The sequence below is a fragment of the Clarias gariepinus genome, chromosome 14, assembly GCF_024256425.1.
Source record: "Clarias gariepinus isolate MV-2021 ecotype Netherlands chromosome 14, CGAR_prim_01v2, whole genome shotgun sequence".
Taxonomy (NCBI): Eukaryota; Metazoa; Chordata; class Actinopteri; order Siluriformes; family Clariidae; genus Clarias; species Clarias gariepinus.
The window spans coordinates 1,765,517-1,784,076 of NC_071113.1; the positions used below are offsets into that span (position 1 = coordinate 1,765,517).

Below are 18,560 nucleotides of genomic sequence, written 5' to 3' on the forward strand. Positions count from 1 at the left end.
TTGGATATCCTACCAGAAGAAAAGTTACCTCAAATAATTTCACAAGTACATCTTTTGTATTATACCTATTCAGAGGTAAATTATAAATGACAACTTTTACCCAATCTTAGATATTTCAAGTCATGATAAACCTTTGTTTTTAAATCAAAATTGTTCTGTGGCACTCAGACTTGATCAACCAATAAAAATATTAAACACAGCTAGTTTAGAACCAGCCCGTGCAGTTTTGAAAAGCATCCCTATATGATTAAGCACTCCTCACTACTAGAGATGCTGCCATGGTTTGAAATGACGTGTACGGACGGGTTCAGTTTCAGTATAAAAAAATAAAGAAAAAGACTCGGAGGCGTGTTCCTTTTGTGGGTGGTTTATTAAAGCAAGTGATGTATGGAGGTTTATTTCTTGCCCTCCTCCTCCTTGGACAGGTTCTTAATGATCTCTTCCTTCTTGGCCTGGAGTCGCTCTTCGCGGCGCTTACGTGCCTCGCGGGTCTTTGAGCGACGAGCCTCGGCCTGGTCACTGCACAGAACAGAGAGAAACATTATGAACTTTTCAAACACGTACACTCACCCCCCACTACCTGTGTGCTACTGTGTCACTAAACCTAATATGAACTCAAACGTTACAGCAACCCAAAACCCATTATGCACACAGCCTTAAACACAAGACGACCGTAGCCTGACTGTCCCTGATGGAAAGAGACTGACAGACGTCCTCAGAAACCCATCTCTGCAATAATTGAATAAGCCTGCAGGAAACGACCTAACTAATCACAAGACATCAATCTGTCCATGGTTCATCAGTGCACCCCTGCCCCACCCTTTTTTTTTTTTTTTAAATAAATAATGATTCCACTGATTGCTGATTCACAAGCTTCAACGCCAAGACTATAGAGGAAAAACTTAATGCTTAAAATTAATAACTATCCAAACAGGGCTGAGGATAAAAGAGCACTGCTTTCATCTTAATATACATCGTATAAACAAAAGCAGAGCAGCTCCCATGTTTCTCTGATATGTGCACCAAAATAAATAAATCTGTCATTTAAACCACCCCAAAAATTGCAGACTCCTCCTCCCATCATGTTAAAAATACAATCAGTAGTGAGCAACATGCGAGTTTTTTCCGCCCTTTGCTCCCTGAAGTTCTTGTGGGCCAAATAAGACACGACCCCATGTTTGATGCGATTACTTACGAGAGGAGCTTCTTGCGGGCGCGGTCTGCCTTCAGCTTGTGGATGTGCTCCATGAGGATGCGCTTGTTCTTGAACACGTTACCTTTGGCCCTCAGGTACAGGCTGTGGTACCTACATACAGGTGAGACATTTACATAGCATTAACAAACCGTGACAAAGACTTCATCTGCTACATGGTGTCCAAGACCCCATAAAATCAGATCTAGACTCAAGTACATCATAGGCTCTCTCCTCCTAAGCAAAGCACAGCTTTAAACTAGCCAAATTAATATTCATTGCAGCATCACAGACTTTGAAAGCTGAAGGTGCACTATCACACAAGGTTATACCAGCAGAGGGCGCTGCCTTTTCAGATTAGAAACAGAAATCAGACATTTTCTAACCAGATAGATGGGACGTGAAATGAAGTACAAGTGTGAGCTGAGTGAACAGGCCAGCGTAAATAATTTTAGAGTACACTATTCTGACACACTGATATTTTAATATTCTTTTAAAAATAAGTAATCAGAAACAGCTCTAAAAATACATATGAATTGCAACTGAAAATTATGAATTTTAAGCAGACCTCCGGTGTGCAAGGGCACAGCCTTTAGTCCAAACATTTTATTACAATAAAAGTATAAACAATAACCTAAATAAAGTTGCTGTAATAAATGTTGGTTTTGGAAACACCAGTGACAACTAAAAATCCCCCTCCCCCCCAGTAAATAAGTTACTAAGGTGAGGTCGTACATGTGCCTGTCGATCTTCTTGGACTCCCTGTAGCGACGCAGCAGGCGACGCAGGATTCGCATACGACGCATCCAGCAAAGCTTCTCGGGCATACGAGCGTTCGCGGTACCCTTCCTCTTACCTGCAGAAACAAACAATGACATTAGAACAAGTGACTTGTCCCAATTCCAACTGAACGTACCAATGCAAAACTGGACTTACCAATGCCCATGTGGCGACCCTTGCGGCGAGCCAGCGTGTTTTTACGGCAGCGGGCGCGGGAGTGCACCGTGACGGGCTTCTTGATGATGAGACCATCTTTTACAAGCTTTCTGATAGCCTGACCTGCAATAGACAAAGCATGAGAAAACTAACAAGCTTTTTAATCAGAACTTTTAAACACAATCAGCACAAAACTTACGAGAGTTGGCATTGGCGATCTCATTGGTTTCGTTGGGATCAAGCCAGACCTTCTTTTTGCCGCAGCGCAAGACGCTGGAGGCCAAGCGCTTCTGGAGCCTGAGCATGCTGAAAAATACAATGTGTTAAAGTTACTTGACATTTCTTTGCCTTTGAATTCCTTGCAAACATGTTGCAGATGTTTGGCTTATAACTGATTATATTTGCACAAAGTGCATCACTCTCTCATTCCGGTCTTCACTATACTGAAGAAAAAAAAAAAGTATTTATTATACTACTACATGGACACAGAAATGACTACAGCCAGGGACAAAAGTTCTTAGTCCAACTATTTTTCATAAAATCTGCTGCTTCATTGTTTTCAAACCTTTAAATCAGATGTTACTCTGGTATACTGAAGTATAATTACAAGTGTCAAGGGCTTTTATGGACAATTACATTTAATTTATGCAAAGGGTCAGTATTTGTGATGTTTCTTATTCAAGACCTCTGCAATTCACCCTGGCTTTCTGTCAATCAAATTCTGTTCTACATCCTGACTAATAGCAGAACATCCTTACATAATCAACACTTGGACTTTGTCAGAATTTATTGTTTTTTTTTCATCCACCTGTCTCTTAAAGTTTGATCACCGGTTCTCAATGAGAAAGTTCTGGAGAGTTTCCTGCAAATACTGTACTTTGACTCCTTGTAAAAATTTAAAGTTATCAATAAAAGCCTACGAGACTTGTAATATGCTTGTAACTGTACTTCAGTATAAAACACCATCATTAAACAAAGATGTAAAAATACAGAAGCAGCAGACTTCGTCATTCTCCAAACTTGGTTATTGGGACACACGGTACATGAGCTTAAAATGTGACGTAATTACTATAAATTTGCAATAAATTACTATATATAAACAGGTAGCAAACATACTAAATAAGTGTAATTCTGTTAAAAATGTGCATTTTGTGACGCGAGCTGAGAGGCTAGTTAAGACTTACCATGCTTTGCTAGTCGGGCTAAGCGTCAGGAGCGCGAGCTAGCGAACTACTGGAAGCTAACGCGGCTAGTTAACGGAATAAAACGTCAACATTATGTATATACAAGTCGACCAAGCTCAAATTTACAACATTTTTTTTAAAGACGTAATTTCCATTCCAAATCAATCAAAAATACAATTTTCGCCCTAAACCCTTAGCACTAAAAAAAACTGCCCCCGAAACCACCTGACAGGGCACTAACGCGAGCAGCGCGAGCCACGATACAACTCGAGGCCTTGCGCGTGCGAACCTTATTTTTCGCGATTAAAATCTTTTCTAGTCAAAACTAACAACCGATTAAAGTCAGATTTCCTTCACCTCAGGTACAATATTCATATTTTACACCGATTTGTGAGGTAACGTGAGGTTTTAAACGTATTTGTGTGTATTTTTCAGCCCGAGCAGGACACAGCTCCTTACCTCATGGCTGCAGGTCTTAGAGAGAAAGGAAGGAGGATGGGGTCCGGAGCCTACCATTATAACAGACAGGCGCATTCTGTACACAGGGAACCTGACACAAGATCACGTACAATTATCAGAAAGTGGAAAATATGCGTCCCGTGTCATTTCTGTCAATAAGTAAAACGTGAATATGTCGTTGTTTTATACAATAAAACATAACGTCGTTTATTTTAAGTCGTAAGGAATATCCGCGGACCCTATGTTTCACACAGTGGAACGTTCCGGAAAGAAAGTCTCGCGAGGGCAGCCGAGAAACCACGTTCTACTGATCGCCAGCATGAGGCGCTTTAGTGCACGTACACATCTTAATTCTATTCATACATAGATGACAGAAAATAAAATTATATAAGATAATCAGATAAAAGCAGCAATTAAAAAACATGTATTCAACATATAGGCGGAATATCGGCATACAAATTTAGTTTATTCTGGAGGCAAAATTCATGTTTTGAAAATTCAAAATTTCCCATAAGAAATAATGTAAATGCAGATAATCCGTTCCAGCCTTCCAGAAATATTGCCAATATTACCAATTTCTAACACTATAATCATATTTTTGCATATAAACATATATTTTTTTAAATATGTACATATATTAAACACACATTAAATCTGTCTTAACCTTAATTTATGACACTGACTGCTTTAATAGCTATGATTTTTTTTTAAATTTCCACTTAAAGTGGTTCCCTTTTCTTCTTGCTACCTCCTCGTTTGCTAACATTCTTATAACCCATGGTGCTAAATCTTGCACAAAATGCAAAAACCCACCAAACTAAATTTGTTTCATTTGGCTTTCCACTGACCCCCGCAAGTTTTGACGTTCGCGCAATTTAGCTGGCGTTTAGTTCGGTCTCTTTTGTACGTAAAATGCTTTGTATGCCGATGCAAATGTCTGGCAAAATTTCCATTCTTATAAAGAAAATTCGTAAGGCAGGCCATTTGTACGCCGATGGACCACTGTATAACTATTCAGTACTTACTATCAGTGCTATAATTATGATGGTTATTTTATTATTCTTAATGAGCTATTTAAACTAATTGAAGGTAACAAGGCCAGGTAAATTTTTACAAAATAATTCTCAATCTAGAATTAAGATTCTAGAATACATCCATATAAATTGTGATTACACTCAGTTCAGTTTTATTTATATACTGCTTTTAGCAATGGTCATAGTCGCGAAGTAGCTTTACAGAATAAAAAAAAAAATTATGGAAATGAGTTTGAAAAGTGTGAGAAAGTATGTATAAATCATGATTTTTGTCAAAGCACAAGCTCATTTTTATGCTTAAAATGAATGACAGTAATTGCAAGTATAATAATAAGCAACCTTTTCTTTCTTCTTCTTTGTCTTTGGGCTGTTCCCAATCTCTGTCAAATCTATTTCTCCATTAAATCCTGGTCATTGAGTCCAGTCAGTTTCCCACTGCAAAATGGTTAAAAGCCCTAAACAAATAAAACTGAATTGAATCTTCACCTCTGGGTGATTAGATGATGAGTTCAATGCCAGATTGCTCATGATCAGCTTCCGTATTCACAGTCCAAGACCAAGAGAGACCAAGCCTGAGACCAAATTAAGTCCAAATTAACACAGAAAATGTTTTAAGGACAAACTCATATTCTACACTGCTACAAAAAGCTTTGTCTCTAGTTGAAGAGCAGAAATAATTTAGAGGAAACACTGGACACTTGAGACACTTGTGCCTCAGAATGTTGTTTGAACATCATGGAATGATGGAAAGATCATAAAATAATTTTAACAATATTCCATTACTGACGGTAAAATTCCCTCACAGGATGCTGCAAGGGCAATATACTGAATAAATATAAGAATATACTGATTAGAAGTTAAGGGGGTTTGACTGGGCAACTAAAGTTCATGTACAATTCTCTCTAGAGTTGTCTGGTCATCAACATGTTCAAGAGGAGCTTATCTTCGAGACATGTAGGGCTTTCATTGCAGTAATCGTCTGCAAAAAGGACAGATTCATTTCAGCAGACATCACTAAATGGTGGACCGCGGACCGAGCCCTGACCGAGTGACCAACTGATGCTTTTCTGATAAATGAGGATAATTAATATACAGTGAAACCTCGGATTGCGAGGAACGCAGTTTGCGAGTCTTCTGCAAAACGAGCAAAAATTTGAAATACATTTCGATTTGAAAAACGAGCAAGTCTTGGTTTACGAGTACAGAGTATCATGTATCACGCATGTGCTTCTTGTTTTGACGAACCATTGGCTCAGCACGTGATCACAACTGAGCTGACGGTTTTTTCTCTCTCTTCCGCTGTGGAATTGTGGGTAATCGTCTCCCCTGCTGGGTCTTAGTGCTCGTCTCTTACTGGTATAATCAACATCCATGCATGCGTGTACTGTTTACTATAACACTGTGACCATGTGTGTGTGTGTGTAAAACACATTTTATTTTGTGTTTGTAAGTGTTTTGTACAGCGCGCGTGTGCTGTTTATTATAACACACGTGTGCGTATTCTCCCTTTGTGTGTCAGCCTGCACTTTGTGTGCGCGCACATCATTGGACAGTGTGCTCCTTTCCTTCTCCTCTCACCTTCACACACACACACACACACACACACACACACTTTCTCTCTCTCTAATGAAATCACTGCTCTGTCGCAATTTTTTTCAAAGGTAAAGTGCAGGTTAATTTGTTTTGTTTTTACTTTACAGCAGAGATTCCGTTAGTACACACACACACACACACAGCGCCTGCACGCACAAACGAAAAGACTTTTCTGTCAGGATTTATTTTTACTTTTTTAATGTAAAATGAAGGTTAATTTGTTTTATTTTTACTTTGTATATTGTGTTAATTATTTTTATGTATTGATTTTTTTTGGGCTGTGGAACGAATAATTTGAATTTGAAAATTCGATTTGGTTTACAAGTGTTTTAATAAATGAGCGCACTTCCCAAAGTTCCTATACTCGCCATTCTACAGAGCCAATCAACACGATAGTTTACTGTGTATAGGCAGATTGTGAAGAAACAGATATGAAAGTATGACACAGCATGGCTTACTCCCAAAAATAAAAGTAGACTATGAAAACTGAACCTTCGAAGGTGAATGTACAGATCAATACATCGTGTTTTTGTTCTTTCTGCAGGGAGGTTAAAACCAGTTTGTCTCATACAGTATGTTCCAAAACAGTGGCGATAATGAAAAGCAGTAATGAGAAGCGCCAGTATGAGATAAAATACAGGTCGTCAGAGCAAACACATCTGCAGCAGTCCGAGATGAGGGCGTGTAAAACACCGGAACTGAAAGCACGGTGTGACAGAGCAATCAAAGTACTTTCACATTGGTTTACAGCCCAGCAGCGTGCAAATGAAGATTCCCTAGATTAAAGATTTGATCAAAGATTGTTGTTTGTATTCAAAATAAGGCCATATGGCCAGTTTAAACTGTCCACATGTTTAAAGTAGTTACTGGAAATAAATGGCAATAAATATTATTGGAATGCATTGAAAATTTGAAATATAAAATTTTTTAAAGACTTACAATGACTGCCTTATATAGAGATATTCCTGCTGTACGGGTTCATAGAGGGAATCTCTGGAGAATTTAGTATAAATCAGAAATCTCACACACTTTTGGAAAGAACATGAGTTCTTGATCCCAATACATAGTCGTGATCCTCCACATTTGCCTTCAGTGCTGGAGGTTGTATCGTGCAGGAGGTGCGGCTCCAAATAAAGTCTCGCTTCAAGGTGTGTGTCGTTTCCCTGAGGGTCACATGATCAATAACAAACAAGGCTTTACTTTTGCTGGAATCACGTGACTGATTCATTCGGCACCTTAACTTTCGTCTTGTTCACATGGATCTCTCACGATTGTTCACACTATATAGGGGATTTTTTAAAAATTCATCATTCTGAAAAAACAAACTTTTTTTCTTTTTTGCATTTAACAATACATTTAACAAATGAGATAAATGATCTAAATCTATCTCATAAACCCTGGTGCTGTTATTGTGTCTAGGTGGTGTTTTTTTACTTTTTATCTCATTCTTACGGTGGCCCTAAAGTGCAAAACAAATTAACAAAACTGAAAACAAAATAACAAAACCCAATACAAAATAACAAATTCAAAACCAAATTAACAAAAAAGAAAACAAAATAACTAATATCTGACTGGCCGAGAAGTGCAATACAAATTAACAAAACGGAAAACAAATTAAAAACCAAATAACAAAACCCAAAACTATTTTTTTTGGAGGGGGGGAGTTTTGTTGTTTTGTTTTTGTTATTTTGTTTTCGGATTTGTTAATTTGGTTTTGAATTTGTTAATTTGTTTTCCGTTTTGTTAATTTGTATTGCACTTCTCGGCCAGTCCGATACAAACCGGAAAAGGTAGGTATAGATTGCGGATGAAATGCTTACCGCTAATTGAACGAGACATCTGTCACTCAAGATATACAGGAAGTAGGAACTTGTCTCTTTATCTTTGTTTCTTGTGTGTTCTTCTTCACTTTAAACTATGATGGCCGTGAAGTGCAAAAAAATTAACTAAACTGACTTCAGGGCCACCGTAAGAACGCCATATTTGAAACCACAATAATGTTTGCACATTCATACACACACGAATCTACCGCTACTACAGTACTTCCTGTATATCTTGAGTGACAGATGTCTCGTCCAATCAGCGGTAAGCATTTCATTCGCAATCTATACCTACCTTTTCCGGTTTGTATCTGACTGGCCGAGAAATGCAATACAAATTAACAAAACGGAAAACAAATTAACAAATTCAAAACCAAATTAACAAATCCGAAAACAAAATAACAAAACCAAAAACAAAACAACAAAACTACCCCCCTCCAAAAAAAATAGTTTTGGGTTTTGTTATTTGGGTTTTAAATTGTTTTTTCATTTGGTTAATTTGTATTGCACTTCTCGGCCAGTCAAATATTAGTTATTTTGTTTTCCTTTTTGTTAATTTGGTTTTGAATTTGTTATTTTGTATTGGGTTTTGTTATTTTGTTTTCAGTTTTGTTAATTTGTTTTGCACTTCAGGGCCACCGTACATTCTTCATTCCTCTGTTTAAATAATTTTCTCTATTCTGTTTTTAATCATTAGATTTTTGTATAGATTTTTGAACAGAATATATAGATTTGCCAAAGATTCAAAACAGTGGCTTCATGTTCATGTTGTTAATTAAAGAAAGAAAGAAAGAGAGATGACAAGGATGTCCCTATTTAAAAACATTTTAAAGTAATTTATCCCAATAAGTTGATTCATTTAATTATTTAAATAAACTGCTATAAAGTATTTAGAGGATTATATATGGTGACAGTGATATTACATGCAGCTACACGTCCGTTATAATTGAGCTGTTTGCTATGTTAAAAGTCTACTTTCTACACCAAACTTGTCCACTAGATGTCAGAACAATGCGCTTGGAAATGTAAGTGAAACTATTAGCCGAAAAACGTTCACGTGTGCGAGTACGAGTGACGCCGAGTTTCATCGGTTTCATGGTTTTAGGATTTAACGTTAATATGACACTGTACTTAACGATCATTTAAACACACACAAGCTGGTTGAGAAAAAGAAAGAAAATTTTTTTATTACCAAACCATTATACGTCCTCGGGCATCAAGCAAAATTTCAAATAAATCAACAATATAATTTTTTTAAATTTTATTTTTAATAGATTTTGTTATAAAATCTCCTAAAATTTCAGTATTTTTCACGTTGTGGTTACAATCACGTGATCTGTGAGGAAATCTTCACACCATACAGCATTCCACTCTCGCATGATGTACGAGTCCAAGTCCACACTCGCGGACTTTAAGCGACGTGAGTCTGCTGGTGTTTTTTGTAGTTGCTGGAGTGGCTGAAGCGTTTCCCGCACATGCTGCAGGCGTACGGTTTCTCTCCCGTGTGGTAGCGCTGATGGATCTTCAGGTACCCTGACTGGCTGAAGCGTTTCCCGCACAGCGTGCACAGGTACGGCTTCTCGCCCGTGTGCACGCGCTTGTGCTTCTTAAAGTCACCGGCGTGGCTGAATGTGCGGCCGCAGAGCGTGCAGCAGAATCGCTTCTCCGCCCGCCGCACGTGGAAGCCACACCCCGTCTTCCGGTACAACAGATCGTTCAAGAACTCATCTCGTCTGGCGTCTGCGCCGTCTAAAACAGCTCCGATCTGCTCCATGTCTTCGGTCATGAGTCTCTGCAGGGAGCCGTTGAGCGCGAACGGGACGACGGCGCAGGACGACGGCGTGCTCTGCGTCGTCATCGGGTCCGGGTGGTAAAGTAAAGCCTGCGACGCGTAGTCTTGATACTCCTCGGGTTCTGCCTCGGTTTTGATCATGCTCGGGGTGAAATCAGGAGGGAGGTGATCTGTCTGTTCAGGCGGCGCGGCGTAGTCCGATCCTGAAGTCCTAGCTCGGATGCTCGGTTGCGACGTAGACGTCTGGACTTTCGGCTCTGAAGCATCGAGGCGAGGTTGAGATGAATGCGTGATGTGAGGAGCCCCCGGGTTTCTCTGGGCATCTCCTGTTTCCCGCTTGAACTCGGCGTCTTCTCGTCCGCTGAGTAAACACTCAGAGTCGGTTTGTTTCGCCGCGTTACGGCCGACGGTTTCCTCTGCACCTGTAAAACACAGCGAGAGTTCAGTTCAGCCTTTATTTGTCACATATACATTACTGCACACGGAAATTCTTTATTGGTAATAAGCCCGTGTCAGAGTGTGGGGTCAGGGCCCCAAGACTGAGAGCCTTGCTCAAGGGCCCAACATTTCTGATCAGTAACTTCAAGCCTTGGACATGACGTAACAACACCGCGAGTGTTTTCTGTGGCTGATCCTCACCGGCGTGCCGGCTGCTCGTGAGCTCCTGAAGCTCCTGTAACCGCCGCCGCAGCCTCTCGTTCTCCCTCTGCGTCCGCGCCGTTTTCTCCTGATACTCCGACACCGTCTCCCTCACGGCCTCCAGCACCTCCTGCACCGCCGCCATCAGCAGCTTGCTCACCCGAGCATTCAGTCGCTCCACCTTCGACATCGCCGAACCGTGATATCACTGAGTACCGGAACCGATGACGTCACGATATCAGCCGACAGAATCGGACCAGACCTTGTTTAAAGCTTTCACTGTTCTACTGAGTGCGCTGTTTTATTTAGGTATTTATTATTATAATTATTATTATTATTAGAGTCTGACGTCAAGATGTTAACATTAATCTTGATGTGAATCACGAGCGCTGAAATCTGACACAGCTAGCCGCTCGGTTAGTGTTACAAGCTAAACTAGCTAGCTTATTTTTGGCAAAAGTGATATCACGGAGCTAGCCTTGTTTAAAAATACCTAAGAATTAGTTTCTGTTTCTCACTTCCTGTCTCCGCTCTTATTCCAGCATTAATCGTCTCTAAAAATATCGTGCTTTAAGACAAACTGCTCATTTAATGCGAGCTAAAACCATCACCAGCTAAAATCAACAGACCCGCGGCCGCGTCCAAAATTCCTCTGAGTGACAGTCTAGTGCACTGCTTAGGGCGCATACTCCAACGCGATGAGTGCACCTGTCTGACGCGTAGGCTGCAATTTGGGACACAGCCTATCGCTGGTCGATTTCAAGACACAACGCTGGCTCAAAGCCGGCCATGGGTTGCCAGATTGTTACAAATATAAAAATGCCTTTTTAAAATTGGTTGAAGGTTGCCAGTACGTGTGTTATCCGACAAAACAATGATGAAAGGATTGTTTTCATATAATCACAAATTTATTCTACTAAAACAGCAATTTGTTGGGGATTATAATTGTTTGATCTGGTAATGTTACTGTAATAGCAATAAAATAAGCGGCTAATTTCTAACCAAGAAATGGCAAGTTAAAAACCTAAAATTGTAATTCTTTCAATGTTTTTAATACTACTACTAGTACTATTATTATTATGGTTATTATTATTATTACTGTTAGCATAGAAACAAGCAGATCTGTCATGAATGTTTCAGCTAGAACTGTTGTCTGAGTTATTGTCATAGAAAAATAATGCACACCTTGTGACTTCACTACAGAGTCTGTAACTACACTGTGGTATAACTACAGAGTGTATGACTCGAATCATGTTTCTCAGACAAGAATAAATGTTCCAGTACAAAAGCTTATAGTTTTTATATTTTTTATACAAACTCAGCTTCCAGGGACTGGGTTTAATTCTGAAAATTGAAGAAAAAATAAAAACAATCGCACAACACAGCACAGGTGAGCACAATTTGATCTTTACTCATCACAAATGATGGATACACACGGGTTAACACAATCAACACACATAACACATCCACTTTTCATAGTAAAAAAAAAAAAAAAAAAAAAAAACAGCAACATAAGATAGATGCATTGCACCGTTCCGACATCATATAATACAGAATCCTAATCTCTTTAAAAAAAAAAAACACACACACACAAACATCTAAAATTCCAGAACGATGAAAATGTGTGCAGTCTTTACATTTTTTTTCCTGAATATTCATAGTAACTAAATACAACTTGTTACGGCTCACTCTCTAGTGAAGCTTCGTCGAAGAGCATGAGCAGGTTTTTGGGCTCAAAGTTGCGGTCCGAGTGTTTCACAGAACCCGGGCAGATCGGACTGAGCCGGGGTGAGTGTGTGTTTAAGGAGGTGTATGTGGGAGTGTGTGATGGTGTGTGTGAGGGAGTATGTGAGGGAGTGTGTGTAGGGCTGCAGGTCGGGAGCGGCGTGGAGGTACTGCCAACTAAGAATCTGGCCTGGAGTCTGTCGAGACAGAAAGAAAAGACAAGAGTTTTTTTTATAACTTATATATTATTATATTATAAATTTATATATAATTTAGTTTAATTTCTTTTTCAGTAATTTATGTTAAATGAAGCAGGCGACACCCTTCCTGCCTGGATGGATGTGATACCTGTGTGTGAACGCAGATGGTGAGTGTTCCAGCCCCAGTGGTTCCGTCACAAACATCGGGTCATCACTGGCTGAGTCAGAGAGAGCGCTGCTGTGCTGCAGGGCACTGAGGTCACCGTCTACGTCCCAGGGGTCCCGAGGGGGCGTACTAGGTGGGGCGGGGTCACAGCGCGGAATCAGAGGGAGATTTAGTGATGAGAGCAGGCTGAAGAGTGTGGAGAAGACAGACTGAAAAAAAAAAGGCCAGAAAGATTACAAATTATAGTGACATTAGAGACCCGATGATGAGAAGAGCGATAAAGACTGAGAGATAAACTGCATTTACTATCATCCTGTCTCAAGTGATGGACTAGAAGAGACAGACAGACGGGTGCATTAGACTGGGGAATAATCCGATTTGTATTTAGACAGCCAGATCAATAAACAGAGATTGGACAGAAACAGAAAGACAAGCATAGACAGAAAGGTGGAGTGAGAGACAGGCATAAATAAATAAATTAATACATTTAGGACAACCTACAGAATGAGATATAAAAAACACAGTATATGCTTTATACAGTCATGTAAGAAAATGGAGCCGTATCACAGGATTCTGGAGTTAAACGTAAGTAATTATCATGACCACGAAGTGCAGACTTTTATTTTTACTTCAAAACTGGATCGATGTGTGTAGTTCAACAATGGTGTTGAATATTTTTACATGTTTATTTGAGGTCAGCCGACTGACATTTTACATCTTTTTGAAGGCTTCAAGGCATTTGGCTGACGGCGCACAGATAAAAGAGCTTTAATACACTTCATAGTTCATAGCACTAAAACATAAGGTGGCGTGTGTCATCGTTAGGGACGGGAATCAGGAGTCACTATCACCAATAAATTATGCTCACTGGCTGATGTCTCTACAGTCGACCCCCTGATCGAATTTTTTCCTCAGAACCGGACTAATAAATGTTAGCGGAAACTGCAAATATCCTCAGCAATTTTTTAATGCCTTTTTCCTTGGCAATATATAATTTTTCATGCGTTTTAATGCTAAACAAAATATTAAGAACAATATAATTTATTCATTTTGTAACATAAACATTAACGTAAATTCAGCTAAATTTTCATATGAAATATAATACTGTATACCTATTTTGTACTGATACCAAAGAAAACGCTTGCATGAATTACAGCACATATACACACAGGGGTAACATCGGTATTTTACATTCTAGCACAGCGGGAGACGAAACAGTACAGTACTGTACAGTATACGGGTTTATTTTTACATTCGCTTGTATGTTTTTAAGGTTAATGTATTAAGCTAAGTTTGAAATAAAATGTAAGTGTTTTGGGATAATATCTAGGGTTTAACCTATAAAAACAGGCTTTTTTTTGGACCACATCCAAAATTTTTGTTTTAACTTGCGGTGCTCTAGGAACGTAACCGCCACAAATTTCGGTGTTTAACTGTTTTACAAACAAAAATCACCAGTCAAACTCAAACTGTGTTTCAGCTTCTCTTTTTTTGTGCGGCCGCAATATCACAATGCTGAGCTGCGACAATACCAACCAATCAGAAGCAGGAGACGAGAGGACATTCTGATACCCTGTTTCTGATTGGCTACTTTTAATACTCTGTGTGCGTGTGTGTGTACTAAAATGTATGCTCCTGTCTGATCAGAGACAGACATGTACAGCATTAACTGTGATATTATTCTTTATTAGTAAATTTAACCTGAAACGTGAGGCGCAGACTCTCTCTCTCTCTCTCACACACACACACACAAGAAGTGTTTACCTGACCAAACGTGAGTAGAGACAGCCAGCTCTCTCTGAGATGAAGGGAGAGTTGTCGTCTCCACCTGTGTTTTCGGACCGACGGCAGAGACAATAACTGCTCAGCTGTCGCTCTGTCTCTGGGCTCTGGAGCCAACATCATCCTAAGGACACGCTGCAGCTCCGAGGACAGGGCTAAACACACACACACACAATCCTTTGACTACCAGATTAAATCAGTATAAAACTTTAATTTATCACTTTGTCTCATAAGTTCAGGTACGAGTTTGTTCTATGCGTGTGATGAGAAACAGACAAACCGTTAGTGAACTCTGACGGTAGGTGGCCCTTTCGGAGCTGCTGCCACCCCTCTCCTCCTTTAGGAACCTCTATACTACACGCCAGCTCCAGGATGGACACGCCCAAGCTAACGGGGAAAAAAATAAATAAATACATACATACATACATACAGCAGCTTTGTGCATGCCTAAAGCCTTGATTCCTCTTGATTTGACTCTTGACATACCTGAAGACGTCTGCTGCGGCCCCGTACTCTCCCCTGAGCAGTTCAGGAGCCATGTAGCGCGGGTCTCCTTCCTGCGCGTCATCCTTCTCTTTTCTCCCTCGCTCCACCCCTCTGTCCTTCTCCGGCCCTCGCTCCAGCTCCAGCAGCAGCCCGAAGTCCCCCAGTTTGAGTCGGCCGGAGCGGGTGAGGAACACGTTGGCGGGTTTGAGGTCGAGGTGGGCGAACCCTTGCGAGTGGAGGTTGTTCAGAGCCAACAGCAGGTCACATAGGTAATCCCACGCACACTGCTCACCTACAGGGGGCGCACAAGCATGAGAATCGAAAGATTTATACAGACAGACAGGTCGTGGAGAGACGGGGCGCCCCCGATCACTGTGAGGTGAGGTGTACGTGCTGACCTGAGGTCACGAGCTGCGTCTCGGCGTGTAACAGCAGACTTGTGGAGCACAGCTCGGTCTGGATGTAGAGCCGCTCCGCCTCCTCCCAGGCGGCAGAGAAGCCTAGGACGTGAGGATGAGGATGGAGACGCTCGTGATTTAAGGCCTCGCGAAGACAGCGTGATCGCTCGGTCTCACCGCGGAAACGCTGCGCCGAACGCTTCACTGCGTACTCACGGCCGTCTACAACACTACGCACCTGGAACACAAAAACCGGCAGTTTGGAGTCAATAAACGCCTGTTATTAACGGCACTTTACTTTTCGATTCACACATCGCCACACTGAGCCTAAAATCGATTTTCACATTTATAATAGAGATGAACCGGTCGAATGGCCAGTGAGCAGAATCATCTGGTCTTCAGTTTGATCAGCCTCGGAAATAAATTATTCTTTCATTTTTATGGTGTTACCTTATTAAAAATCGTGTTCAAAAAGACTTTGATCCCCCCTATTTTTCTAATTCTGTGAGTGAATTAAAACCCATTCATTACGCACACTAACACCAGTCTCAAAACACAGCGAGCCCTAATTATTCAGAAATTTAGTAATTAGAAGCCACACGTGCCCTTAGTGCTGAAGCCACTCAACCCACACGCTCACCATCAAGTTGAGTTTTGAGCCCTTGGAGGCGTTTGAGGCAGTAAAACGTTGCCGTTTCTTTATGATCCTACAGGTGGCGCTCTCTGAACTATTTACATTCTGTGTGGTAGAAGTGAATTATATTTGCTAAGTTTGTTTAAAAATATAATGATTGATGACAGAGATACGCACATATACATGCTCAGTTAAATGCTAAACTCTTCCCTTTAAAGTTAGTTTGTTTTGCAGGCATTTTTTTACACCCCCTGGACATTTATATTTCTATTCAACTTCATTCCCACACAAAAATTCCATAAAATTCTATATTTCTATATTGTACAGCTGGTTTTCTTATTTTTCTATATTCCTTCATATATTTTGCTTATATTGTATATCTTATACAGTTATTTTATTCTTTCTCAGTTAAATCTACCTTCTATTTTCTTTTACATATTTATTTCCTAATAATAGTCATTTATTTTAAGGTCACGGGCAGTCGTCTAAAGCATTTCACTGCATATCGTACTGTGTATGACTGTGTATGTGACAAATAAAATTTGAATTAGTTTAAATTGCTGCTTTTGGTTTTTATGTGAGTAAACTAATGTTATAAGAAACCGGGTACATTTAATTACTCGTTAAACTTTTTTCAAAGATTTAAAATTGTACAACAAATTCAGGGGAAAATGTAAAATTGAATCGAGATTTATACAATTGTGATACTTATAGAAACATAATATTAAACAAATCAGCACTGAGGTAGGTGACTAATTATTAGAGAAAAGATGTACTCTCCATTTGTCTCTCACCTTGTAAACCTCGCCGAACGAACCGTGCCCAATGAGGCCGAGGTTGATGAAGCACTGACTGAAGAAGGACTGGGGCTTGCTCGGGTCGTAGACAGAAACCGGCGGCGGGTTTTCGATCAGATTTCGAGACAGCGGAGCCCAGCGGGACCGGCGCTGTGGGAAGACCCGGCTCAGGGGAGGACAGCCTTTAGATGGAGGACGGGGAGGAAGCAGATGAGACTCGAGTCTTGAGGGAGAGTTGGATGAGGAGAACGGGAGACGCCGCTTCTTCAGGGAGAAAGACTGCTCAGCATGGGAGAAGTGGAGAGGAAGAGGGAGCGGCGTGCCCGCGGTTTTGGTTTCCTCACCCACGGCCATGGATCTGAAATAACACGAGAATTTTATTTAGTAACAAGCATAAAAAGTTTGTAGGAATAGTTAAAATGTCCAAGCTTAAAATAATCTAATCAGTTTGAATGTAATCAATGAAATTATTATTATTATTATTATTATTTCAGGCTGAAGCCCACATACATGTCTGTGTGTCTGTCTGTCTGTGTGTCTGTCTGTCTGTGTGTCTTGGGAATCTGTCATAAAGATATCATGAAGTGTGAGTCCTTGTACAGACAAAACCTGTTTTATTTAGATTATTTATTAATATTAATTTCAAAAACATGCCAAAAGTATAAATATAATGACCACTCTTGACCTTTGATGTTGAAAAATAAAATCTAATAACGTGATTAACAAAAATACAAACTGAAGCTATTAATTCAGTTTGTGTATACAGTAGGCTGAAGGCAGGTCACGTGACCAGGCGCCTCAGAATGACTCGAACAAGTCCAGTCCAGTCCAGTTAAAAACGTCAAATTTAATCAAGTGACAGCTTCTGTTTCGCTTTTTAGCGTTATCATTTTGAATAAATGTACTTATATTTCATTTCTTTTGAAAAGTAAAGCCTTACCCCGATAGAGAACACGCTGTACTGATTTCCCGTTAGCTACCGCAGCTAGTTCAGCTGTCCGTCACCAAACCTACACAACTCCTCTGACAAACCTCTCATTCTGTTATTATCTCCTTACAACGCGTTATTTAGTTACTTATTAACGACATATCTACCGCGTTAAGCTTATATTCTTTAACCAAAAAAGCTAAAATGCTAAATTGCTTTTTCCCCCCTTCCTGTCCTCGCGCCCATAACAAGTTTCAAAATTCCCTGCCACGCGCCAAAACAGGTGATGACGCAGTGAGTTGCCAGGTTGGAAGATTCAAAAACAACTTTACTGAGATTTGAAAAAAAAAAAAAAACATGTATAATGTAATATGTAATTGTGTCTGCAATTTATTACAATTTCCTTATTCAATAACATTTTGAAAAAATTAAAAACATATGGTGAGTTTGATAATGTTAATCCATAAAAACTACGTCCAAGACTTAATCTGGCAACCCTGACACAACAGGATGAGTGAATAATTACTTCAGCTGAGATTTCTTTTTATATATGGGAAAAAAAACTAATTTTTTTATAGTTTGTGTGGAAATTTCTAAATATCCTGTTTTACTGTGCTACTGCATGTCACTTTGCAGTCTATTTTGATTACTTTTTAATGACCTTAGTGTAACCCCTCCACAGTGGTGCGGTGGTTTAGTGGTTAGCACTGTTGCCTTCACCACCAGGGTTTGGGTTCATGGTGGGTCTCCTCCGGGTTCTCCAGTCCAAAGACATGCAAATTAGGCTAATGCTTG

The 18,560-nt window shown here is 40.0% G+C and overlaps 3 protein-coding genes across 4 annotated transcripts; all 3 read right to left on the bottom strand.

Annotated features, from left to right (window-relative positions):
- Window positions 1-351: 351 nt before the first annotated feature.
- On the bottom strand, window positions 352-3,806 carry rpl19 (ribosomal protein L19). The gene is made up of 6 exons (XM_053510796.1): window positions 3,772-3,806; window positions 2,328-2,434; window positions 2,129-2,251; window positions 1,928-2,048; window positions 1,196-1,306; window positions 352-519 (listed from the first exon to the last, which is right to left on the bottom strand). The coding sequence occupies exons 1-6, from the start codon at window positions 3,774-3,776 to the stop codon at window positions 396-398; spliced, it is 591 nt and encodes a 196-aa protein (XP_053366771.1). The 5' UTR covers window positions 3,777-3,806; the 3' UTR covers window positions 352-395.
- A 5,658-nt stretch (window positions 3,807-9,464) lies between these two features.
- On the bottom strand, window positions 9,465-11,299 carry LOC128540810 (zinc finger protein 135-like). Its single transcript, XM_053510792.1, has 2 exons — window positions 10,650-11,299; window positions 9,465-10,432 (listed from the first exon to the last, which is right to left on the bottom strand). The coding sequence occupies exons 1-2, from the start codon at window positions 10,837-10,839 to the stop codon at window positions 9,630-9,632; spliced, it is 993 nt and encodes a 330-aa protein (XP_053366767.1). The 5' UTR covers window positions 10,840-11,299; the 3' UTR covers window positions 9,465-9,629.
- A 741-nt stretch (window positions 11,300-12,040) lies between these two features.
- On the bottom strand, window positions 12,041-18,033 carry pkmyt1 (protein kinase, membrane associated tyrosine/threonine 1). 2 transcript variants are annotated; one of them, XM_053510781.1, is made up of 8 exons: window positions 17,778-18,033; window positions 16,835-17,195; window positions 15,407-15,644; window positions 15,009-15,300; window positions 14,803-14,909; window positions 14,505-14,677; window positions 12,723-12,949; window positions 12,041-12,571 (listed from the first exon to the last, which is right to left on the bottom strand). In XM_053510781.1, the coding sequence occupies exons 2-8, from the start codon at window positions 17,189-17,191 to the stop codon at window positions 12,328-12,330; spliced, it is 1,638 nt and encodes a 545-aa protein (XP_053366756.1). In that variant the 5' UTR covers window positions 17,192-17,195; window positions 17,778-18,033; the 3' UTR covers window positions 12,041-12,327. The 2 variants fall into 2 exon arrangements, with proteins under 2 accessions (XP_053366756.1, XP_053366758.1); XM_053510783.1 differs by lacking the exon at window positions 17,778-18,033 and adding an exon at window positions 17,348-17,371.
- Between the last annotated feature and the right edge of the window lie 527 nt (window positions 18,034-18,560).